The sequence below is a fragment of the Fundulus heteroclitus genome, chromosome 13 (genome assembly GCF_011125445.2).
Source record: "Fundulus heteroclitus isolate FHET01 chromosome 13, MU-UCD_Fhet_4.1, whole genome shotgun sequence".
Classification (NCBI taxonomy): Eukaryota; Metazoa; Chordata; class Actinopteri; order Cyprinodontiformes; family Fundulidae; genus Fundulus; species Fundulus heteroclitus.
The window spans coordinates 26,839,478-26,864,533 of NC_046373.1; the positions used below are offsets into that span (position 1 = coordinate 26,839,478).

General features: G+C 39.7%; 2 protein-coding genes and 1 long non-coding RNA gene across 3 annotated transcripts in view; 1 reads left to right on the forward strand and 2 right to left on the reverse strand.

The window, feature by feature from the left end:
- Nucleotides 1-2,115: 2,115 nt before the first annotated feature.
- Nucleotides 2,116-2,587, reverse strand: LOC118565315. Its single transcript, XR_004932308.1, has 2 exons — nucleotides 2,523-2,587; nucleotides 2,116-2,412 (listed from the first exon to the last, which is right to left on the reverse strand). It is a non-coding gene; the product is annotated as an uncharacterized LOC118565315 (long non-coding RNA).
- LOC105934102 (triosephosphate isomerase) lies at nucleotides 2,121-11,851 on the forward strand. Its single transcript, XM_012873946.3, has 7 exons — nucleotides 2,121-2,344; nucleotides 3,877-4,000; nucleotides 4,316-4,415; nucleotides 6,142-6,259; nucleotides 8,468-8,553; nucleotides 9,952-10,039; nucleotides 11,034-11,851. The coding sequence occupies exons 1-7, from the start codon at nucleotides 2,236-2,238 to the stop codon at nucleotides 11,150-11,152; spliced, it is 744 nt and encodes a 247-aa protein (XP_012729400.2). The 5' UTR covers nucleotides 2,121-2,235; the 3' UTR covers nucleotides 11,153-11,851.
- Nucleotides 11,852-14,243: 2,392 nt separating this feature from the next.
- LOC105934076 (gamma-enolase) overlaps nucleotides 14,244-25,056 on the reverse strand; it is a 31,418-nt gene continuing 20,605 nt past the window's right edge. Inside the window, exons 6-13 of the mRNA XM_036145523.1 lie at nucleotides 24,531-24,664; nucleotides 24,341-24,432; nucleotides 24,061-24,191; nucleotides 23,732-23,929; nucleotides 23,437-23,638; nucleotides 19,707-19,815; nucleotides 19,415-19,473; nucleotides 14,244-15,309 (exon numbers count right to left, since the gene is read on the reverse strand). Coding sequence (XP_036001416.1) covers nucleotides 15,240-15,309; nucleotides 19,415-19,473; nucleotides 19,707-19,815; nucleotides 23,437-23,638; nucleotides 23,732-23,929; nucleotides 24,061-24,191; nucleotides 24,341-24,432; nucleotides 24,531-24,664 — 995 coding nt within the window. The 3' untranslated portion in view covers nucleotides 14,244-15,239. The remainder of the gene's footprint in view (nucleotides 15,310-19,414; nucleotides 19,474-19,706; nucleotides 19,816-23,436; nucleotides 23,639-23,731; nucleotides 23,930-24,060; nucleotides 24,192-24,340; nucleotides 24,433-24,530; nucleotides 24,665-25,056) is intronic.

Genomic DNA, 25,056 nt, shown 5'->3' on the forward strand with positions numbered 1-25,056 from the left:
AGTTTGAAAACATTTCTAATTTACATTGAGAAAGAAAAATGCTGTTCAGAACAAAAGGTTGCCTATTTTTCCACAGAGGACTTTATCCAAAATCACACAGAAGCTGAAACTGAAAAACTGATGTGGCTGGCTAGTCCAATTCACTTAAATGCCATTGCAGCTATTGCACACAGGACAGCAGTTTATATGGCCTCCATGAGCTTGTGAACATGTATGACAACGTCGGAGCATACTCCTTATGAGATGATAGATGATATCTTCCCAGATCCTGATCAGGGCATCACTGAGCTCCTGGACAGGCTGAGGTCCAACCTGGTGGCATTAGATAGACCTAAACATGAAGTAACACAGATGTTCTATTGGGTTTATGTCAGATATACATGGAGGTCAGTCAATTCTATCAATTCCTTCATCCCCCCGGTACTGGCTGCATACTCTTGCCACAAGTTGCCGGGCATTATCATGCACCAGAAGGAGCCCAGAACCCAGAAGGATCTAATGAGTCTAAGGATTTCAACCCAATCCCTAATTGCAGTCAGGATGCCATCATTTATCATCTACAGGTCTGTGCGTCCCTCTATGGATCTTCCACTGACCCACCACCAAACCGATTATGCTGACGCCGAACAATGTTGCAGGCAGCAAAATGTTCACAGCAGCTTCTCCAGACCCTTTCACGTCTTTCACATGAGCTTAGTGTGAACCTGCTCTCATTGTTGGAAAGAACAGGGCGTCAGTACCGCACCTGTTAATTCTGGTGTTCTCTTGCTAATGTCAGTTGAGCTTTGCAGGGCGCAGTGAGCTCAGGGCAAGAACACTAGGCCCTCAGGCCAACCTCATGAAGTCTTTTTCTAATGGTCTGGACAGAAACATTCACACTAGTGGCCCACGGGAGGTAACTTTTTAGGGCTCTGGCAGTTCTCATCCTGGTTCTTCTTGCACAAAGGGTAGATATTGGTCCTGCTGCTGGGTTAAGGACCTCTGACGGTACTCTCCAGCTCTCCTAGAGTAACCGTCTGTCTCCTGGAATCCCATCCCTGTTCTTGAGACTGTGCTGGGAGACAAAGCAAACCTTTTGACAACATCCCATATTGATGTGCCATCCTGGTGGAGTTGGGCTGCCTGTAGTGACACTGGTCAAAAGCGAAACTACAGAAAAGCAGTCAAAAATGAGGAGGGAAAAACACATCTGTGGCCTCCACCTGCAGAACCATTCCTGTTGTTGTTTCAGTCTTCTTGTTCCCCCCTTTAGTTCCCCTGTTGTTAATTTCATTGACACCAGAACAGCCGACACTGATTGACAACCTCCTCTACTACTGAACTGACCAGATCAATATTTCACAAGTTTTAACTCACTTGATTAACCAGTTAACCTTTTATCCATATTAAATTAGCAAAAGTTTCAGTGTCATTCTATGCAAAGATTTTTAGACACACCCCTAAAGTGTACTCCAAAATGTCCAGAATTTATTTGTAAAACTAAAGAGAAATAATATTTTTATTTCCTATCCATTTCACATTGATTTACTGCTCTCTCTAAAGAAAAATCTAATAACATACACGTATGTGGACCATGCATTGTGAATAAATGTATTCAGTATTGCTGAACACCTATAGGTTTATATGCACACCTGTATATTCTCATGTCATCATATTATCCTTTTGTCCCTTTATATTGGGCAGGTACATGTGCATTAAGTTTTCTGCTGGAATTTATTAAGTACTTTTAAATTGAATGGAATACGTATTTTCAGTTTTAAAAATCAAATAAAATCTTCAAGCATTTTAGATCAAAATATTACGACAAATTTTTGTTAACAGACATGGTAACTTGCTCCTAAATATATGCATAATTCTACAAACATGAATCAGTCATTAAACTCCAGCGGACACATATTTAAAAAAGTGCGCTGTGTAGGATTGTTTTCAGATTTCTCTTCCTAGAGTAGCTAATATTAACGCACTGCAAAGACATTTAAATGCTTTTTACAATTCTTAAAAACTGAAACACGCAGCAGTTTAAATACAATTTTCTGTTCGCACAGCAGGTGGCGCTAATTACCCATAAAAATTGCTCCACTCCAGTCTATTAATCCCAACTCGGAAGAAGACGGATTTTCGCCAGTGTATTTAGTCCTGATATTTCCCACAGCCCGTGAACTGCACACCAGTCGGGACTGAACACCGGGGCCTTCATCTCCTCTCGTACCGGGAATCAGCCACCAGCAACCGGCCATGGCGCGGAGGTTTTTCGTCGGAGGAAACTGGAAGATGAACGGGACGAAGGAGAGCCTGGAGGAGCTGATCACCACCCTGAACACCGGCAGCCTGGACGATCAGACCGGTAAGAGGAAGACGGAGGAGCGGCTGCGGCGTTGCATGCTGCGCTCACACGTAATCCTCCATTGCTGGCTGCGTTTTATTTATTAAAATGTTAAATAAATGCAGAGATGCAGGTGAATGAAGAGTCATGTGATCAGAAATGACTTGCTGAAAGTATCCGGATGCGCTCAGCAGTCTACCTGTACTTCTCCTGAGAATGTCGCCTCCTTACAACATGGTTTATAATTATTAAAAAGAAACTGTCAACACCTGTGATTGATTTTAGACAATGAGTTAAAAAATAGAACGCATTGAATAAAATCTGCTGTTGTATAATCAGTAAGTGTTGTATAATCAGTAGGGTTTAAATGCAGGAGTCTTTAATAATGCTTTATAATTATTAGCCTATAATGTACGAATCTAGAACACCGGGTTTATAAATCATACGTTTGCAATAATAAAGACATTTAAACCAGTAGTTTTTTTAATCCAACAGAAAAGGAGGGAATTACAGAATATCTCAATTTTTGCTGCATTTTCCCCTAGCATTTACCTGATGTTTATTCAACTCAAAATAGTGCAAAAAAGTAGATGCTGTTGGTTGATATGTTTATAGCCCACAAAATTTTGGGAGTTCTTAGTCTTTATGCATTTAAAACATCTTATTTTTGCAGTATTTGACCTGCTAATGACAAATCAGAGCATATCAGGGAATATTTGCCTGATCAATGCAAACCACACATTATGGTGAAATGGTTAGAAGGAAATTTAATGGTGAAATGTTTCCTGCTCTTGCTCAAATCCAGGAGTTCAGCAACATTAAACGAGCCTCTTCCTAAAAAGAACACCAGTTGGATTGCAACACGTTGTCCTAAAGACTTTTAAATTTTGCAGATTGATTATAAAGTATCGTAAATCTTACTATGCATACTAATTAAATTTCCCATCACATTTTCCCACATCCAAGAAGATGCATTATTGCAATTTATAAAAGTAAGATCACACTTTAAAGTTTGAGAGCACCGAACATTTTTCCTTCACCTCTATGCATCTTCCTTTCATACATAATTGTTTAATATTTCTAATATTTGTCTTAACCTTAATGCTTCGAACTAGGTTTTGGATCCTTGAAAAGTTCTGCATAAATTTAAAGTTTACTCACTTATCTCAGCTTTGGTGTTTTTTGTTTGCTATGTTTTTGCATAAGATACCTTATATAATATTATTTCATCTTTACTATGAAACAGTAATAAGTATAATAATAAAATAAATAATGATAAGGCAACTGAAACTTAAACCATGTTATCTTTCCAGGATTTACCACATGAGAAGGAGTCTGTGTAGATATATGCAGAATTAGGGTTAGAAAAATCTGAATTATTCAAAATAATAATGAATTATATCCCGTTTTGGTACAGTGTCAAGCAATTTGTGAAGATTCTCAGGGATTATGATCACTGTAAGGTCACAGAGGTCAATTTACTTTGAATCTGCACAGATAAGAAGGAAAAAACAACACAGAGCTAACAGCTGACCCCCCTGCATTGTTTTCAGAGGTGGTGTGCGCGGCTCCCTCCATCTATCTGGACTTTGCCCGGTCCCTCCTGGATCCCAGGATCGCGGTCGCAGCCCAGAACTGTTACAAGGTGGCTAAGGGAGCATTCACCGGCGAGATCAGGTGTGTCAGCCGCTCACGGACAACATCATCAAACTATAAACACAGTTCTGACTGATTGGATGACTTGACATATACCTGCTTCTTTTCTGTCAGCTGCAGATTAGAAAAACCCACAATTCTTCCCATGTTTAACAAATTTAAATCTCTGTTGGAGGCAGTAAACCCCTGACCATATTAGAAATGTACTTATTTAAAAAAATAATAATAATAAATCGTTTCCTGACGTTGCAGTAAAATCCGAGTGTGTTTACAGAAATAAAACCTGTAACCCTTTAAGAGGTGCCCTGCTCTCCTCCGTGTTTCCCCTCCATCCAGCCCCGCCATGATAAAGGACTGCGGCGCAGACTGGGTGGTCCTCGGACACTCAGAGAGACGCCATGTCTTCGGAGAAAGTGACGAGCTGATCGGCCAAAAGGTGAGACTTCTTTTATGCCCGTCGACGTTGTTTTATATGTTAGAGAAAATGAGAGGTTGGTAGTTATATTCCCAATTTTCTGTGGCTTTTCAATGTGCATCTGACTGGAAACAACATTTTATTGCAGACTTTTTTTTCCATGTGTTCTACAGTGCTGCAAAAAACTATTTGTTCACTTATAGATTTCTTCGGTTTTTGATTTTGTTTTTGTCCTATTTAATTGTTTGAGATAATCTAACAAATTTTAATATTAAATAGAGATAAAGTGACTAAATGCAAAAGGCTTTTTTTCAAATGGTGATTTCTTTAATTAAGGCCAAACCAACCTGCTCCTCTGAGACAAAGTATTTGGCTCCTAAAGCTAAGATCTAGTTGAGCCAACAGTTGGGAGCTACAGCTGACATATAGAGTTTGTGTTAACTGGCAGAGAGCGACTCCCTAATCTAGAAATGTTTTAATTCAGCAACATCAGATGGTTTTTGAGTCAGATTGATGTGTTTGTTGTTCCACACTATCTGAATTGGATTTTAGTCTGGAGTTAAGCCACTCCAAAACTTTATTTAGTTTTTTGTGTTTTTGAGTCATTCAGCGGTAGCCTTGTTGTTGTGTTTTGGATCTTTGCCCTGCGGCATAGCCAAAGTCTGCTCAGAGAATATTAAGACTGCTGGTCATTCTCCTGCAGGAACTCATCCAGGTCAAACCCTCACACATACACCACCATGTTTGACTGTTTGTTTCTGAAACGCTGTTAGTTTTAGGTCTGATTTTAGAGACTTCCACCTTCCTAAAAGTCTTGGGGGTTATTGAGATGTTTTTTTCTGTTTGTTTGCGGGTTATTTTTGGTAAATGTGTTCACTCTGCTCAGCAGTGGTCTTGGTCTTGGAACGCCATATGATGCCATTTTGCCTCTTTTTTATTTTTGAATACTGTTCTTGACTGAGGCAAGTAAAGTCTGCAGTGCTTTAGATGTTCTGGGTAGTTTTGTGGCCCCCTGGTGGAATCGTCAGCGTGCTTTTCGAGTCATTTAAGTTGACTGGCCTCTCCTTGAAAGGTTAACCTTTGCTGCAGGTTTACTCCAGTTGTGGATAATTGGTCTAACTATGGTTCTCCCAGAGTATTAGAAAAGGCTTTGTAACCTTTTCCAGACTGATAGATGTCAATGACTTTGTTTTCTACTGTTTAGGTTATTTATTTATTTTAATTAACTGATTTGTTGCTTTTTTATATCTTTCCATCACCAAAGAGGTTCTAAAATATTACTGCATATCTGTTGGTCAGTAAATAATAAGGCATGTGTTTGGATTGGAAAATTTAGCTTAGCTTCAAAATAAAAATGTAGTTTCATTGTACTTAATTCATGATTTAACAAGGGGAGGGGCAATTAGTTTTTTACATGGGGCTCGGATAGTTTGGAGAGCTTTTTTCCCCTGGATGAATGAAATCATAATTTGAATACAGCCTTTTCTATTTACTTAAATTATCTTTATTCGGTATTAACCTTTGTTTAATAAATAGAATAATTTAAATGTGACAAAAAAATAAATAAATCTGTTATGGGGGGCAAACAATTTTTCACTGAATTTTATGTTGATTTAAATGTTTGAAGATCTTTGATTTAGGATAATTCATAAATTTGAGACCAAAACCTCTGTGTCTATAACAGTAGCGGCATACATCTTAAAAACATGAGGCGTGCAGGTAAAGCTATGACTCTGCCTGCCTGCAGGTAGCTCACGCTCTGGAGAACGATCTGGGTGTGATCGCCTGTGTCGGTGAGAAGCTGGAGGAGCGGGAGGCAGGCACCACAGAAGAAGTAGTCTACGCTCAGACGCAGGTTATTGCAGGTATATTTGTTCCTTTTTTTTTACCTCCTCAGTTTTTATGTCTTTTGTTTTTCCTTTTGTCCAATTTTACATTTTCCTTCGTTCGTTTCACCCTTTCAAATGTAGTTATCCTTACTATAAAGATTGTGTCGAGATTATATCAAGATGTTGCTTAATTGCAAAATTGCTTTGACAGTTTTGAAAATGTTCACTCCCACAGCGGTTACAGCCATCTGGCCTCGCTAACTTTCTGCTGATTGGGAAGTCAAAGCTCGCTGTATCCCAAAAGACTGCCTGAATACCAGCACATTGCTTTAAGCTCCTGCTGACCAGGCAAAGCCTTGTTTTTTTTTTTTGCTTGAAATGCTTGATGTTCTCGATGTTTGAGAACAACATAAGCTGTTTAGTAAAATTCCCGTCTGCTAACGTGCCACCAAGACAACTAGCGCCAGAAGTACCCAATTTTCTGGGGGGTACCCTGCTATTGAATTAAATGTATTTATAAAACGCCAATTCACAACAAATCTTAAGGCATTTTACGAAGTCAAATTCAGTCAAATCCTCCAGATAAGTCTAAGTCTTGTCTAAGATTGGTCAAAACATTTCCTATCTAAGGAAACCCAGCAGATTGCATCAAGTCTTGACAAGCCGCATTCACTCATCCTGGAGAAGCGTAGAGCCACAGTGAGAGTCGTCTGCATTGTTGATGACTTTGCAGCAATCCCTCATACTGAGCATGCATGAAGCGACTGTGGAGAGGAAAACTCCCCTTTAACAGGAAGGGAAACCTCCAGCAGAACCAGAACCAGGCTCAGTGTGAACGCTCATCTGCCTCGACTGACTGGAGGCTTAGAGAAGACAGAGCAGAGACACAGAAAGCACAGAAGCACACATTGATCCAGGAGTACTTTCTATGTTAAATGGTAATAGCGGGTGATCTGTCTTCCCTGGATGATGCCACAGCTAACAGAACCCCAGACCAGGTGTACCTACTATGAAGAGAAAAATGACAGAATAAAAAGTTTAAATAACAACAAACAATGCAAATTAGGGAAGAGTAGGAGAATTCAGCAGACTGAGAAAAAATATATTGGTGTCCTCTAGCAGCCTAAGCCTATAGCAGCATAACTATAGAGGTAGCTCAGGGTAACATGAGCCACTCTAACTATAAGCTTTGTCAAAAAGGAAAGTTTTAAGATTAGTCTTAAAAGTAGATAGGGTGTCTGCCTCACGGACCAAAACTGGGAGTTGGTTCCACAGGAGAGGAGCCTGATAGCTAAAGGATCTGCCTCCCATTCTACTTTTAGAGACTCTAGGAACCACCAGCAGACCTGCAGTCTGAGAGCGAAGTGCTCTGTTAGGAACATACGGGGTAATCAGAGCTCTGATATATGATGGAGCTTGATTATTAAGGGCTTTATATGTTAGAAGGAGAATTTTAAATTATATTCTTGATTTAACGATGTCTTTAATGTCTTGTTGTAGAGTAAACTTGGAAATTATTATTGTGTCAAGTTTGAGATGCGCCTTAAAGTACAGTACTGGTGTTTTTCTAAATAACTCAGATGTTGTAGATTAACCTAATATGGAAGTTGTACAACACCATTACATCATCTTTTAGGCTTTGCTAAATCATGTGAAAAAAGTGATCTTCTCTAAAACAAATGGATAATCGTCATTTACTTTGAAACACGAAACGTTTAATTTATTGGCACACCGAGACAGAAAGGTTATGCGTGTTTTTTACAGTGTATGTCTGGTTTCAGCCGTAAAGAAAAAGTGCTTGAAATTTACAGTTGGAAGGGAATGAACATCCCGGTTAAAACCTTGAACCTTTCCTTTTTGTATTTTACTCTGCATTACGTAATCTGATTAATGATCTTTTCTCTGGTCGCATGTTGGCCTCATGCATTTTTCTTCTGTACAGAAACTAGGCTGCACCCTGTTTTAAAATGTAAATAGGTCAGTGGACTCTGCTGCTAGAGAAATTTTAAGAGGCACAGCTGTGTCTCAGCAGCCTCCCACAGCTATGAAGACACGTCTCTATGTGAACTTAACTTTCTGTTTGTGTGCCAGCTTTGATCTGTAGTTGCACGCAAGATTTCTCGTCTTTGCTATATACCAATATATATAGTTACAGATTATTCCCTTTTCAAAAGAGGTTTGTGTTACTCCAGCTTCAGTCTTTTATTCTATATATGGATGGATTAAAGGGATGTTGTGTTCCAGAAAATGTGAAGGACTGGGAGAAAGTGGTGCTGGCGTATGAACCTGTTTGGGCCATCGGCACTGGAAAGACAGCAACACCTGAGCAGGTAACAGCAGAGAAAGAAGAGAGTGGATTGTTTGTCTCAAGAGGCGTAGATAACAAAAGATAGAACTTTAAAAAAAATTAAAACCACAAACTAAGAATAATCTGTTCAAACGTCGGCCTCTGAAACCAGTTCATCTTTAATGGGAATTTCATTCACCAACATCTAAAATGTGCATTCAGAAACAGGAAGTATTAATTTAAACATGTTTCTGTCACATTTATTTTAAAATCACTAAGAGAAGGGGATGAGACGTGTGGCTGAGATAATTTATTAATAACAATTACTGCCTAACTAGTGGTGGATGATATGGACTTTAAATCTTATAAATCTTATCATTATATATGTTGTGATAATTCACAGCTTCCTGTAGTCGTTTTCAGGTAACCGTGTGGCTGTGACTGCATATCAATTATAGCCCAATAAGCACAAATACTGTCCTTTAAAAAAATCATTTAAAAATGCTGTATTGAAACAAAATTTGAAATATGTTTGATCAGGACATTGGTTACATTATAAAATATGGTGGGTTTTTTTTACCTAACTGCACACAGTAACTGCATTTAAATATATGTTTATTTATTTATTGCTATTTATTAATGCTCATAATAAAAATTGAGAAAATAGCAAAAATAACAATTCTGACAATATTGGCAGTTTTTGGGGGTTTCAGATACCACTGGAATTTATCGTTGTCAAGATAATTCTTGTCATGATAACAAATTCTTCACAATGACGATTAAATTGATATGATAAAGGCCCAGCCCAATGCCTAATTATGTTTTTGTCCCCCACAGAATAAATTCACTCACTTTTTCTTAAACTATCAGTGTGAAAATTTTGTTTTAAGTCTTTTTACACATTTTAACCTGAGATGTTCATGGTTGTAAAGGTGCTGAAGATCTGATTGATAATTGGATGATAACGTAATTTTTTTTTCTTTATCAAATGGAAAGATTGGGGGCTGCAGGACAGAAATGTTTATAGAAAGTCAAACCACCCAGGTAAAGTGGAGTAGCACTTTGAAAACATAAGAAACCAGGAATAAGACCGAGAATAAAGAAAATCATCTGAGGTAAACACAAAGGAGAACGAAGACGAAAACACTGGTTCAAGATAAACTTCCCTAACTTAAAACACATGTAAAGAAATAAACCTATGAACTTATATACAAAAAAAATGTGCTAAAACATACATTAATATCAGCAAGAAAAGCTCATTGATTCTTTTTTTGCGACGTTACATTCAAGGCAACAGAATAAACATAAATAATTTTCCTAAATAAGATAGAACATATGCCAAATTTAAGCGTGAGAGGTTTAACCAACATTCTCAGATTGATTTCTAGTTTTATTTTGTTGATCTTACCTGACAAATGTCCTGTTTGTGTTTCTTTCTTAGGCTCAGGAGGTCCATGAAAAGCTGAGGGCTTGGCTCAGAGCAAACGTATCCGACGATGTTGCTGATTCTCTGCGCATCATTTATGGAGGTCAGCGGGGATGTTTTACCGGTCGCTCTTATTTTGTAATGGTCCTTTAATTAAATTCAATTCAATTTGATTTATATAGCGCCAATTCATGAAACATGTCATCTCGAGGCACTTTACAAAGTCAAATTCAATCAGATTATACAGATTAGTCAAAAATTTCCTAAATAAGGGAACCAGTTGATTGCATCAAAGTCCCGACAAGCAGCATTCACTCCTGGAGAAGCGTAGAGCCACAGGAAGAGTCGTCTGCATTGTCCATGGCTTTGCAGCAATCCCTCATAATAAGCAAGCATGAAGCGACAGTGGGAAGAAAAACTCCCCATTAACGGAGAGGAAAAACCTCCAGCAGAACCAGGCTCAGTATGAACGGTCATCTGCCTCGACCGACTGGGGTTACAGAAGACAGAGCAGAGACACAACAAGAGAGACAAAAAAGCACAGAAGCACACATTGATCCAGTAATCTGTCCTACATTAGATGGTAATAGCGGGTGATCAGTCTTCCCTGGATGATGTCACAGTTAACAGAACGCCAGACCAGGTGTACCTACTATGAAGAAAAAAAAGACAGAGAACAAAAAGTTAAAAGCTGAAATGACGACAGTCATTTCAATGCAATGCAATGCAAACCGGAGAACAGTAGAACTTAGTAGAGTGAGAAAAATAGACCCTGATGTCCTCCAGCAGCCTAAGCCTATAGCAGCATAACTAAAGAGATAGCTCAGAGTAACATGAGCCACTCTAACTATAAGCTTTGTCAAAAAGGAAAGTTTTAAGATTAGTCTTAAAAGTAGACAGGGCGTCTGCCTCACGGTACCTGTTTTCTAATCTCTAGTAGGTACCTGTTTTTGATCTTTATAAACAGGTACCTATTAGAGATTAGATAAAAAATATATATATTCTCTAAAAATTAGGACCTGTTTCAAAAGACTTTGGGTTTTTTTTCAGTGTAGCATACAGACTAACATCCTCTTTGCTCGGCCCCGCCCCTCCAGGTTCCGTCACAGGGGCGAACTGCAAGGAGCTGGCGTCTCAGGCCGACGTGGATGGCTTTCTAGTGGGCGGAGCCTCTCTGAAACCGGAGTTTGTCGACATCATCAACGCACGTGCATAACGCGCACAAGACGATCACCAAATGGAGCACTTTCCCCTTAGTCTGTCACGCATTGCTGTTTCATTCAGACTGGGCCGACCCGTGCACAAACAAATGTCTGTTTTACTTCCCACCTTTGCTTGAAAGATGTGTTGAACATTTAGCTGTTAATAACTTATTTTTGTTCTTGTTTCGTGTGATTTAACTCTTAACTGTCTAAAAAAGTGAGACGTAATAACAGTTGAGATAACGTTTAGCGTTTTTTTTTATAAGTTGAAAAGGACTGCTGCTGATATAACAGGTAATATTTTTTGGAGCGCATCCACCAGGCTACAGTATGTTGGCCTTTGTGTTCGCTTACTAAATGATGTAATGTCCTCACTGCTGTAACATCTGTCTCACCTACACGCTTAAATGTCTGTAACAACTGGTGTTCCAGACAGAATTCACTTGAATTAACATAAAGCAAAGAAAATATCTGCAGAATGTAAGAGGAAGGTTCTAGAGGTGAGGATTCACAGACATTGATTGGTGAGTTTCACATTGCTTAGGTTACACCTCCCTTCCCTTGTTGCAGATGTACCTGAAACATGAGGAGTCAGTGACCCTCAGTAGATCTAAAAGCTTTACAACGTTTGGCTCAGGTTCGTTGGATGGTGTAGAGATCAGGGGACTGATCAATGTAACCTGGAAACAAATAAAAATATGGTAGAAACGTTTCACAGTTGTTTTCCCTTTATAAGGCCAATTTTAGAGAGAGAGAGAGAGAGAGAGAATGAGAGAGAGAGAGCAATTAACGTGCCGGTTGCACCAGTGGTAGCACTGTTGCCTGGCAGCAGGAAGGTTCTGGGTTCAAATCCCAGCCTGGGGTCTTTCTGCGTGGAGCTTGCATGGGTTTCCCCTACAGTCCAAAAACATAACTGTTAGTCACCTTTAAAATAAATCACCCTTAGGTGTGAGTGTGTGTGTGTGCATTGATGTCCTGTGTGTCTCTGTCTCACCCTGTGATGGACAGGCGATGTCTCCAGGGCGTACCTGCCTCTTACCCAATAACCTGCCCCCTTGTGACCATGCATGGGTAAGCAGGTATAGATGAACGGACTGACTGTCACACATTAACGAACTCCTAAAAAAGTACAAAACTTAATGTAACTGAAGTTGATCTTTAATAAATAATGGCTTAATATTATTTTTGCCTTCTGAGGATCATAACTAGATAAAAGTTGACTGCAGGTACGAGTCGGGCTGAGAGCCATTTATATTGTTGTTAATATTATATAGATAAAAAGGGGTGGCAGTTGTTAGAAACCATGGTTATATGTTATAAATGAACCGGTATATGTGTTATAAAATTTAAAAAGGGGGTTCTGTGTGATCTGTAGAATGACAGCTTTAATGCATTTAAACAGAAAACACTGAATGTTAATTTTTTCACCTATTTTGTGGGAATGTGGGGCCTGAAAGGCGACGGGGGGCGCATCTGCTATTTATTTGCCTAAGAAGTGAACAGAGAGAGGGCCTCCTGTGTCCTGCTTTGTGCAGGCGTGCACAGAACCTCCATCTCCCGTATCGCCGGTCCGACGAATCGAGCAGACTTCCCATATTTGGATCGGCTTGCCAAAGAGCGTAACTGCATAACGGGCCCTCGCTATTATTTTACCCGCACCCACAACCGTGAAGATAGCAGCGGGGTGTCTTGTATTAACGGCTGCATCGGCAGCGAGTCAAAACCGAGCCCACATGAGCTGAGGTGTAAATGAATCTGTCGCCACCTCCGCTGCCTTTAGCTCGCCCAGCCGGAAAATGTAAAGGCGTCGCATGTTCAGAGGCAACGTGCAGCTCTGTGAGCGTCGGCGCTATGGAAGCTAACACAAAGGGCACTGACTGGGAAAGGAAGTAAATTGAACTTAATGTGCAACTTTGAGGAAGGCTGTACATAATTTTACAATGAGCGAAGCCAAAAAAAAACAAAAAAAAGAATAAGAGCTCATTTTCTTTGGCTTTGCCATCAAAGTGGAGATAACAAATTAATGATGTGCTGTGTGAAATATTATGAGCCTGCAGCATTTGTTTTGGAAGGCCGGCGGTGTTTTGTTTCTGTTTTTCAGATCTAATATAAAAGTGTTTAGGTGTAACATCAGAAGTTTTTGGGGGGGGGGCTTCGCCAAAAAGTGCCAGTCATATGAGAACCAGTGGCTGTTCTAGGAATGGACGGCGAATGGATGTGAATCATGAATGAAAGCCCGAGGCCCCAGATTCACACGGCAGGAATCAGCCTCAGAGTCGTATGGTTACATGCGTCAGACATGCAGGTTGGTTGAGAAGCTGCGTAATCTGACAGGTATTGTTTCTCTGCAAAGAAAGGACTCAGCTGAAGTGGTTTTAAGGAGGTTTCAGGCCCATCCTACTTGGAGAACCACCTGAGTCGGACGCAGAACCTGCTGATGGGACGAGAGATCCCTTCTGGCCTCGGAACATCTTGGGATCTGGTTTCCTCCTGGTGCGTGCACGACTAATGCTCAGATAAGTGTGTAAAACTAGATAAGTGAAGTGATGGATGTTATCTTTCTGTCTTTTGTCACCTCGCTTCTCAGTTGTTTTTAGTTTGCCTGACGCTCTGCTGTTCTTTCACCTTTAGCCTTCTTCCCGCTGACTCTAGATTTCAGGACCTGATCCACAACAGGTTGGAGGCTCGTGTTGTTCTCCCACAGTGTTCTCCAAGGAGAGAAGCTTTAATCGTTATTGCAGCTGCAAACTTAGACCCGTTCTTCTCTTGTTTTCTCACTTTATCACGTTTTCTTTCATCTTTTTTCCTTTCTACGTTCTTATCTGCTATCGTGCATTTGGATCCTCCAAAGTTCCTACACAGAAATGAGGGCCTCGTAATTTACAGCTCGTCAGAGAAGCGGATCTTTTTCACGTAAAAAGAATTAAATAATATGCTTTCTGAATGGGGATTCAACAGATTTGTAGCCGTGCGAATATGTTCTTCCTGCAGTTATCCAGGGATGTTTTGGGGTCATGTATGTACATCCAGTGTGTGTCATAATAAACAGTTTATGGGGGATGATTGAGACGAAAAAGGAAGACACAGAAAGAGAAGAAGCTTTGATTGAAATCTTAGAACATCATTTTTATTTCACATATTTTCACATTATTTTCATCGACAAGCGTTCAGTTATTGTTTTCAGTTATTGTATTTTTTTTTTCATTGCTCTTTCTTCATTTTTTTTCTTTTTGACACAGCTATTCTATGGACAAACGGAGGGGGGAACCAAATGGGTCAAAGGGGCTCGGGTTTTAAGGTTTTCCTTCGTTTTCTTTTTTCTTTTTTTGTCTTTTAGGACAGAAGCAGGACTTCAAGCGTGGAGGACAGATGCTCAGATTCACACCAGGTTGAGAAGAAAACAGGAACAATTAAAACTGAGACACAGACACGAGAAGAAGAAGAAGAAGAAGAAGAAGAAGGAGAGTAAAATATGCAGAGCGAGAGGGAGGAGGATAGAGCTGGAAGGAGTGCAGGTACTTGTCCAGGTGAGAGTGTGTGTGTGTTCAGGTGTTGCAGACGGCTTTTCTTATTGTTCTCGGTGTGTTCGCTCACTTCCTGCACCTGCATCATCCTCGTCGGGTCTTAAAAGCCAAACGTTTTCCTCTCTTTCAGTTGCGTGCATCAGACTACGTTAATCTGGAGAATTTCTATTTATTCACCTGTTTCTTTTTTTGTTTTTTTTTACAACAATGATCTTATTTTTGCAGGTCTGTCTTCAGGCTGTACATGAACTATTCCTACAGTAACAGTGCACGTCTGGCTTATAGATTCTACTTTTTTTTTTTTATTTAGTGTTCCCCTGCATGTGCGTTTTCAGGTGTTGCCTCTGTGGATGTGCGTGGACGTGTGTCTGCATACAGCATCACCTCCCTTCTTCTACGTTTAGTGCATAATTGATGCTTCGCTCGTTTGCGAGTGTGTTTATTTTTATATTTTTTTTCCTGAATTTGAGTGGTCTTTCTTTGTACATGGCTCGTTCCTTGTTAGTCGTTTGTGTCAGTTTGCGTGGGCATTTTGCGTGCGTTGAGTGTGCGACTCGTTCTCGTCTGTCAGCTGGTTTCACAGGACGCTCGGGTTCCTGAAGTTATGGCCTGCGAAGCGAGCCTGGTCGCCCAGTTCCTCCTCGATCCTGCAAATCAAAAGGCAGACACAAGCCTCTACATGAACATGTCTTTTTTTTATTATTATTTTAGGTCTTTATTTTGATTCATTCCCATAATATTTCTCTTGATTTTTTTGAGTCCTGGATCCTCTCTTACTCTCTCTTCTATTCAGCTCCACTCAGACCTCTTCTAAAGCATTTTCTGGATGCTTCGACATCATGTAAGACTTTCTAGGTTTTCTGCCGGAGGCCACCAACGTCCTGATGTTTCAAAGAGTTGAGGACGCCCAACAAGAAAAACAAGGCCACAGCAGTGCAGATTCTCCGCCACACAGTGGACACGAGCCACATAGTTACCCCCATGTGTTCGGTGCTAAAACAAACCTGGGCCCTCGCCCAGCCTTTTCTGTCCCAGTTTCATTTGTCTTTTTAGTTATTGCTCTTCCTTGTCATCATTTCAGCTTTTAGCTTTTTGTTCTATCTCTCTTTTTTCTTCACAGTAGGTACACCCGGTCTGGCGTTCTGCTAGCTGTGACATCATCCAGGGAAGACAGATCACCCGCTATTACCATCTAATGTAGAACAGATTACTGGATCAATGTGTGCTTCTGTGCTTTTTTTGTCTCTCTTGTTGTGTCTCTGTTCTGTCTTCTGTAACCCCCAGTCGGTCGAGGCAGATGACCGTTCATACTGAGCCTGGTTCTTCTGGAGGTTTTTCCTTCCCGTTAATGGGGAGTTTTTCTTCCCACTGTCGCTTCATGCTTGCTCAGTATGAGGGATTGCTGCAAAGCCATGGACAATGCAGATGACTCTCCTTGTAGCTCTACGCTTCTCCAGGAGTGAATGCTGCTTGTCGGGACTTTGATGCAATCAACTGGTTCCCTTATATAGGACATTTTTGACCAATCTGTATAATCTGATTGAATTTGACTTTGTAAAGTGCCTTGAGATGACATGTTTCATGAATTGTCGCTATATAAATAAAATTCTATTGAATTGAATTGAACTGTAAAGAATGGCTTCTTTAGGCAACTGCGTATTTATTTGGAGTCATCAACTAATTCAAGGCAGATCTCCATTACTCCATTACTTGAACAATTTTCTTGTTTCCCCATGTTGAACAGAGAAAGTTATTACTTAATCTGAGGTGCCAATAAGTTTAGAGGTCACTGTAGATCTAACATAAATACGCATCAAAAGTTCCCAGCAATCTTTATTTTTGGCCCATGATAGACACATTATATATAAAAAAAGAGTGACATGACAAGTTTAAACAAGATAACACTTAGAGTGAATGAGGATAACCATGAAGAATTTTTTTTTTCCCACATCAAACTATCATCAGCATAAACTAATCTAATATGTTGAAATTAGACATCCTTTCATAGAAACTTATTGGAGCTACTAACTCTAAGCATGGGAAATCATTTCGGGACGTATTTGGGGTAAAAACTAACTGTTGATTTGAAATGTCTCATTGCATTCGTTTCAAGATCATCTAGAAAGTTGCCGTTTTGGCGCATTTCATGTCGCTTTCTGACAAGTCCAACTTTTTACTTGCGTGTGCTTGCTCGAACGCACAGATTAGCGTTTCTCACTGGTTAATGCCCCCTCTAAGTATTCCCAGCCTCCACCTCTCCTCTTCCACAGCAGCCCAATAGGATTAAACTGCTGAGCCGGTCCCACCTCCCCCTGCCCTCCCTGCTGCCTCCAGTCGCTGACTGGCTCAGACACATGGGGTGACTCCGCCGATGCCGGCGATTGTCACATCAATTAGCTCGGACTCTAAAGTACTAAAATAGAGCAGGCACCTACGGAGACGTGGTTCTACAGAGCCGCTGCTCTGGCTGGTGTGAGCTGAAAGAGGAGCTGAGAGAGGACACAGAACTGTGGCAAGACTGAATAAAAAAGTTTACACTGCAAAAACGGAAATAAAATAAGTTAATTTCTCTTTAAATTAGTGTATTTGTACTTTATTTGAGCAGGTAAATAAGATAATCTGCCAATGGAATAAGATTTCTGCACTTAAAATAGGAAGAACTGGTCTCCATCAACTTATTTCAAGTGCATTATATCTAATTATCTTATTTTAGGGGTAAAAATACTCTTTCCATTGGTAGATCATCTTATTTATCTGCTCAAATCAAGGACAAATACACTAATTTCGAGAAAATGTTACTTATTTTTAGTTATGTTTTTGCAGTTCAGGCATAACAGGATTAGCACTGGAAAATTCAGACTTTTTAATATGTGCAAATTACGAATTTTGAGGTAGATGAAAATAAGTCAACATTTTTCTAATATGGTATACATAACAAAGTGTTCCTTTAAATATTTCTGGATGATTTTCATTGTGTTTTAAATGTCACCGGCAAAAACATAACAGAAACAGAGTCAGGTTTAATTGACAAGTTTGTGCAAATTCGTGCTCACAAACAAGGAATTTGACTTTGGTTCTACTTTGCTCTCAGTGACACATTTTAAATCTAAATATATAAGAAGAAATTAAAAATATTGAGCTCCACTGTCCTACCCAACCAGACCACGGTGGAAAAGATGAGTCTTCTAACCTTTATGTTTCACAGCGAAATGCTGCTTACTGTTTAGTTGCAGTGTTAATCAGACTCAGATCCCGGCAAGAGCAAAGTGAAGATTTTTGCAAGTCAAGTGACCCAGTATTGCTGAAAACATTAAGGTCTAATTTATACAATACTATATTCTCCTGCTCATGCGGTCTCTTACGTAGCCATGTGTGTGGGCATATCTAAAATGCCAATACACATAAAAGTGCATGTTGTGAAAAGTCAAATCTTGTCACGTCTAGGAAATATTTATGCTGCTAATGATGACTACCCATTTGGTATATGTGGGTTGGGCTGAATGATGTAAATGTAAAATGTGCTGCAGGTATTTATTAGCTGAATTTATGAGAGTTATTACAGGCATTCAGAATGCTGAGGTGCACGAGTCGGTGCAGGCAGCGTTTCCATAGCAAAACATGAGATTAATGAATTAATTGTCAATTATTATTCAGTTATTCATGCAATATTTTAGTAGCAGTTGTGTAAATTCCACACAGACATAAACATAGATATATAAGTGGCAATCATTTGTATCTAAGGCTGCTTATCTTCAAATTCACAACGCTGTGACAGGGGGTGTTTAAAACACTTTCTCAAAGTCATTTCAGTCTTTTCTTTTAATGGTAAAAAAACAGTAAAGCAAAGAGAAAATTATTAGGTTTTAAATATATACGTTTAATATATATATATGTAAACATCTTTAGCTTGTATTATATTATTTTGTTGGAAAAGTAAATTTGTCGGTGATTATTTCTGTAAATCTCATGGCTAAAGTCTGTATAAGCAGCCCATTTCAGGATGGTACAACTAATTAATTGTCTATTCTATACCAAGTATTGAGCTGATGTTCAAAAGTAGCCGCTCAGATCAGTGCCGTCAAGCTTTCTTCACAGAATCTCCCATTCATTTGCTTCAATGTCACTTTTTTTTTTTTTTCTTATTCTACTGTTACAGTTTTTTTCAATTACTTAAAGAATAATACCTTTTGGTCTCTTTTTATTATTTTTAAATTCAATTAACTCCATTTTTGTTCTTAATGTAACAATTTACCTTTGCTAGATAATCTGATCATCTCACCAGTTCTGTCAGATTAAACCAACGGAAATTACGTTTTTATGTGAAGAAATATTTACCATGTTTGTTGGTAGTGATTCTCTAGACGTTGCATATAAAATACGTTAATTCTACATATTGTATTAACCTGTTTCAAATTGTCCAAGCAATTAATTTGTTTTCTTCACACACTTTCTGCATTTTTGTAGGTACAGTTTGACATTGGCAAAACAAACAGACAAAAAAGAAGTTATTACTATAATAACAACATTTTTGTTTCCCAGTCAGGCCACAAATAAATTGTGGCTTTGACCTTCAAGTTCATCAGAGAGTTATCAGTTCATGTTGTGCGACACTAAGCACTGTCTTACTGTCAAAGAACATAGATAATCGGATCATAATCAGTCAACACCACCCGCGGGAATTAAGGTCTATGAAGCTTAACGGGAAAGCTGAAAGGTGTGAATGGAAGGGAGGTGTCTCTGCAGCGCACTGACCTCATCAGCTGGTTGTATTTAGCCAGTCGCTCAGATCTGCACGGGGCGCCGGTCTTGATCTGCAACACAGAGAGTAGTCAGACAAACTGTAGACAAACAAAAAATTAGGTGAAAAGGAAGTTGGATAATGTGAAGGGAGCCTTTGGTGAGTCGGAGCCAAAGAGATGGACATTTAAAAACAAAGACTGGAAGAGCTGCAGCTTCAAGACAGCTGTAGAAACATTATATCTCTGCAATACATCTCTGTATTTTCTGATCCCTGTTCGTTAGAGTTCATAAGTGTTTTGTTTACCTGTCCAGTACAGAGTCCAACCACCAGGTCGGCGATAAAGGTGTCCTCTGTCTCCCCTGAGCGATGGCTGACCATCACGCCCCAACCATTGGCCTGAGCCAGCTTACACCTGAACGAAAGAGCCAATAGGGACAGCCCAAACGTTAGAAACTTAATTTTCCTGTCAGTGTGTTAAAAGATTACTGCAGTACCCAGAGGTGGGTAAGGTAGCCAAACATTATGCTCAATTTATTTTTATTTATTTTTTTACTCAAGTAAGCGTAAAAAAAAGTATTTGGTACTCATAAACTGAGTAACTGTTTGATCATAAGAGTTGATTTCATTTGGGAAAATTATGTAGTCAGACAGAAAAAAAAACGGTTCTGTTCGTGTGGTTAAAAAACTAGAATAGAAATTTAAAAGAAACAAATAACATATTTAGAAAATAACAAATTAAACATATTTCTGCATCTAGTTTTGTTCACAACATAAACATGTAACATAAGTTTGTTAGAACAATGTAAGGGACTGACAGTGACAATTTGTACCATTTGATGTAAATTCATTGTCGTCAAAATGGCACAAAAGGCTCAACAGACGGAACATGATATTAAAACAAACTTCTGTACATACAGGAAGTCTCACTTTTGCACAAAAAAGACTCGGAATAATGTGTCTGGTTCATGTTTGGTTAAAACACCTTGATGCTTCATTAGTGAAGTAACCAGAGATGGCAGGTTAGCCACAAACTGTATTCAAGTCAGAGTAGCGTTACTTCTAAACTATTTCACTCAAGCACGAGTCAAAATTACAGTACCGTAAAACTGCTCCTAGAAATACTTATTTTCTATAAGTTACTCTAGTAAATGTAAGTAGTTACTGCCCACCTCTGGTAGTATCTCTACTTCAGAGCTTTCTCTGCTGCTGTAACCCACAGCATGTCATTAATTCTCAATCTAGGATGTATGGGATTCTTCCAACAACAAAACTTTTGCTAATATTAGGAGTAATTTAGCTCATTCTGATAAAAAAAAAATACCACTTTTACTACACGACCTTAAAAAGAAGAGTGAACTTTGACGAGATAAAACATAAAGCCTAGAGTAACTGCAGTATCATCTCAATAAAATGAACAAATTCACCTAGAGAATATCAACCCATACAGGAAAAATATTCTGGAGGTAGAAATATTAGAAAAGTCTGATTTGCAAAAAAAAAAAAAAAAAAAAAAACATCTTAAAATGTCAGTCTATCACTGCAGGCTTGGGGCAGAGGACACTGAACACAGAATGGAGTCCAAAAATTGACGCAAAACACAAGAAGGTAGCAGGATGGTGTTGGTTTGCTGACAAAGGAACTGAGCTGAAGATGTTTTTACAACTCTGCACGATTGTTGCCATCCCTGTTGGACTTGTTTAAAAAGCCACATGCAGTAGCATTATGCCCTGCTGAAAGTTTTAGCAAAAGCCCAACCTTAACCCTAAATCTGAGTGCAAATCCAAGATTAAGACACAATAGTGGTAAATAAAGACATATTGCCAGAGTTATTGCTTTTTTTTTACTTTGTAAAGGGCCTTGAGATGACATGAATTGGTGCTATAGAAATAAAATTGAATTGAATTAAAACCTCTGTTTTTGTGCACAGGATACGACTTTTCTCCTGGTTGGAGCATTTAATGAGAGAGATCTTTAGATCGTCCACGGTCCTCTCTCATGCTCACCCTACAAAGATAGGCCTGGAACAAGGTTGATTTTTCATCTAGAGAGCGATTTCCGCTTTGACTTGGCCATCCGTAGTCAATCTGTAGACTTGATTTTCATCTAGAAAGATGTTCTTGGATTGCTCCGGCCGTATTTATCCTACATCTCACTTAGACCGTCCAGCCACAGAACTCGCTCTCCAGACCTTATCTCCTTCAGTGTTCTGACAAGGTTCCCAGGGCCTTTGGAGAAAGAAACAAGCCCGCAGCATCCCAGATCTTCCACCATGCTTCAAGGTGGGAAAAATCTGGCATCTTTTTCACTCCTTCATCTTTGTTTCACAGCTCACCTGATGGGTTAGTTGACAAAAAATGTGATTGTTGTGTCATGACAGCCAAAGCAAACTATTTATTTTGCACTCTTTGCGTCAGTTCTCCCTCTTTGGAGATGTTTTTTAGCTCCTTCGCTGTCCGGCTCACAGCGTGTGGTGGCGGGACAAACTAGTGCCAGACGTTTAAAGCCGTTTAATGGCTGATCGGGCTGCAGATTCAAGTTTAGGTCGAGAACAAGTTATCTACACGGTTTGACTGCGTTGCGAGGCCTGGTAGAAACATGAATTCCTGATTAACATCAAGACCAGACAAGCAAGCAGAAGAGTATAAATGTAAAACAGAGAGACATCCACAGTCAGCGCCTCGCAAGATGAAGCTTTTCTCCCCACTCAGAACTGCAGCGTTGCATATATTACCCTCTTAATTGCGCGAGTGCATTAATCACATTATGACTCATTTGCAGCCGCAGGTCATCTGACAAGTTAACATGAAAATTAAGACGTCTACCGACGCTGCAGGCGTCTGGGGATTTCCGCTCAGCCAGCTGAGCCATTAAATATATCAAATTAATGATGGAGAGAGCTTTTTTTACGAGATGGAGCCAATACATCAGCGACGGTGTCGTTGGGTCTGTTTGTATCGTTTCATCTTCCTCGCGCCCTCTTCTCTCCTGCTGCCGGACTCCATGATTGATAGTTTCATAAGGCTGAGTGACGCGACGTTAAGCCTCAGATTTATGTCACACACAGTCAGGGGGTGAGTGAATATTTCCCTGCAATGATGGCTCCAGATATAAAAAAAAGAAAAAGAAATAAAGTACAGCACCCTCCAACCAGGCTTCATAATTTAAATGAGCAGCGAATATCTGTTTAGATTAAATGCTGTGCTTCTAATGTTTCATTTCTGGTCATTGTTGCTGACAGCGAGGTGACTGTGTGTCTGCAGGACTGAGCGATGACTAGACAGTGAAACCTTTATGGCCCAACAAGGTCAGGTGGTTCTGGTTGTTCCTTTTTAATTTCACAGAAGAGTGGATTCAGGTTGAACGGCGCAGATGCGTTTGATCGACACAAATCATAAGTAGAACTTTGTTGTTGTTGTTGTTGTTGTTTCTGCATGAAATCATGCTGCAGCAATTAGACATGAATTTATGCTTTTTGAAAATTTTTACCAGATGATTCACAAGCTTGTCCACATCTGGCTTGTGCATTAAAGGAGCAATAAGCGAAATGTAGTTATTTTATACGCGATTAGCACAGATATTGAGTCCTTAATACGTATTTTTTGGACTTGGCACATAGAGATCTCCTAATTCCTCATATATATTTAAGCACACATATGTATCTTTTTATAAGGTACATAAAAAGATACATATGTATCTTTTTATAAGAAACATAAAAAGATACATGTGTATCTTTTTATGTACCTAAACACTACAGATAAAAAAACACTACAGATTTATTATTAGTCTTGTTAACAGTCTTGTCGGTACTATTTAGAGTTCAAGTTCCTTTTTAAATTCCTACAGTTATGGGTAATAACATGTTTATTTCATTGACGCTGTTATGACAAGCGCAAAGACAAAAGTGAAATTGGGATTTTTAGAAAGACAAAAGCATTTTTTTTTTCCACTGAGTAACATATTTTACAACTTTCCAAAAAAAAAAAAAAAAAGAAAGGAAAGGAAAGGGTTAAACAGCTTTAAAACTCAGACGTACGCTTGTATCGCTTCGGTGACGGAGCCGATCTGGTTGACCTTGAGCAGCAGGCAGTTACAGGCGCGCTCCTCCGCAGCCTTCTCTATCCTCTTTGGGTTGGTCACCGTCAAGTCGTCTCCAACGACCTGAATCCCCACCTGGGCCGTCAGGCGGGACCAGGCCTCCCAGTCGTCCTGGTCAAACGGGTCCTCGATAGAGACCACTGGCAGCAAGCGGGGACAGACGGTTCAGTTTGCATTGAAGCCTAAAAGGCTTCTCTTTGTATTGATCACCAAACAGAGGGCAGTGGGGGTACCTGGGTAATTATTGACAAAGCTTTGGTAGATGTCAGCCAGCTCCTCTCCACTGATGTGTCGTGACGAATCCGGCGGGGATTTGAAGTCCAGGTCGTACTTGCCCTCGCGGTAGAACTCGGAGGCGGCCACGTCCATGCCGACCACCACTTTCTCTGTGAAACCCGCTTTCTCTATGGCGGTCTGCAGCAGGTCCAGCGCTGAGCAGTGAATGAGGAGAGAAGGGATGGATACAGGATAAGAAAAAAAGGTTAAGATAGCAAACAGATGCTTTGGGAGCAGGATGGGCTTAAATTGAGCGTTTTATCTTCAGCATCCTGTCCATCCTCACCCTCACTGTTCTCCAGGATGTTGGGAGCGAACCCCCCCTCGTCTCCGACGTTAATAGCATCCTGGCCATACTTCTCGTGAATGACGCCCTTCAGCGTGTGGTAGAGCTCGGATCCTATCCTCAGCGCCTCCCTGACAAGCACAGCAAACGAGAAGATGAAGCTTCCAACAAGTCAGAAAGTAAAGTTAAAATAGGACAAGGTTTTTTACAGGAATGAAACCGCGGTTAAATCATTTTCACAGAATTGTGAAGAAGGGGGGAAAAAAAAAACATTTCCTACTTAAAAGATTCGGCCCCAACAGGCAGAACCATGAACTCCTGCATGGCGAGTTTGTTTCCTGCATGAGATCCTCCATTTATCACATTAAAGGCCTGAAAGAAAGGGAGGACAAAAAAGCTTTCGAAAATCCTGGCTGAACCAAAATGTCGGTGGTTTATTATCTCGGTTGGGTTTTGGGAAGAAGGCTTACAGGAACCGGCAGAACGAGCTCGGTGTTTCCAGCTAAGTCGGCTATGTGGCGGTACAGAGGGACGTCCTTCTCTGCTGCACCGGCTTTACAGATGGCGAGAGACACTCCCAGGATGGCGTTGGCTCCAAACTTAGCTGTTTGATAAGCCAGATGACGGGAGAAGACAGGAGTTAGCATCAATAATTGCTGCAAGACTGTAGATTGGTGTTATGGCTTTAAACAGGACAGGAAGGTGAAAATGAGTGTAATAAACCAAATTCTAGTCTTACTTCACATATGACTGTACCTATATCATTTCCTTGTGTGGTTTTTAACCCTTAACACCTTTAAAATTCAGTTCAGGCCAAAACAGTTCCTATTATTATTATTATTATTATTATTATTATTATTATTATTATTATTATTATTATTAAATATTATTATTATTATTATTATTATTATTATTATTATTATTATTATTATTATTATTATTATTATTATTATTATTATCATCATCATTATTATTATTATTGTTGTTGTTGTTGTT

Bases quoted from the DNA above. Each gene is read 5' to 3' on its own strand.
- LOC105934102 (XM_012873946.3), top strand. From the start codon at position 2,236: ATGGCGCGGAGGTTTTTCGTCGGAGGAAACTGGAAGATGAACGGGACG. The intron at 4,001-4,315 runs GTGTGTCAGCCG...CCCTCCATCCAG, and splicing joins GCATTCACCGGCGAGATCAG to CCCCGCCATGATAAAGGACT. The intron at 6,260-8,467 runs GTATATTTGTTC...GTTGTGTTCCAG, and splicing joins TCAGACGCAGGTTATTGCAG to AAAATGTGAAGGACTGGGAG.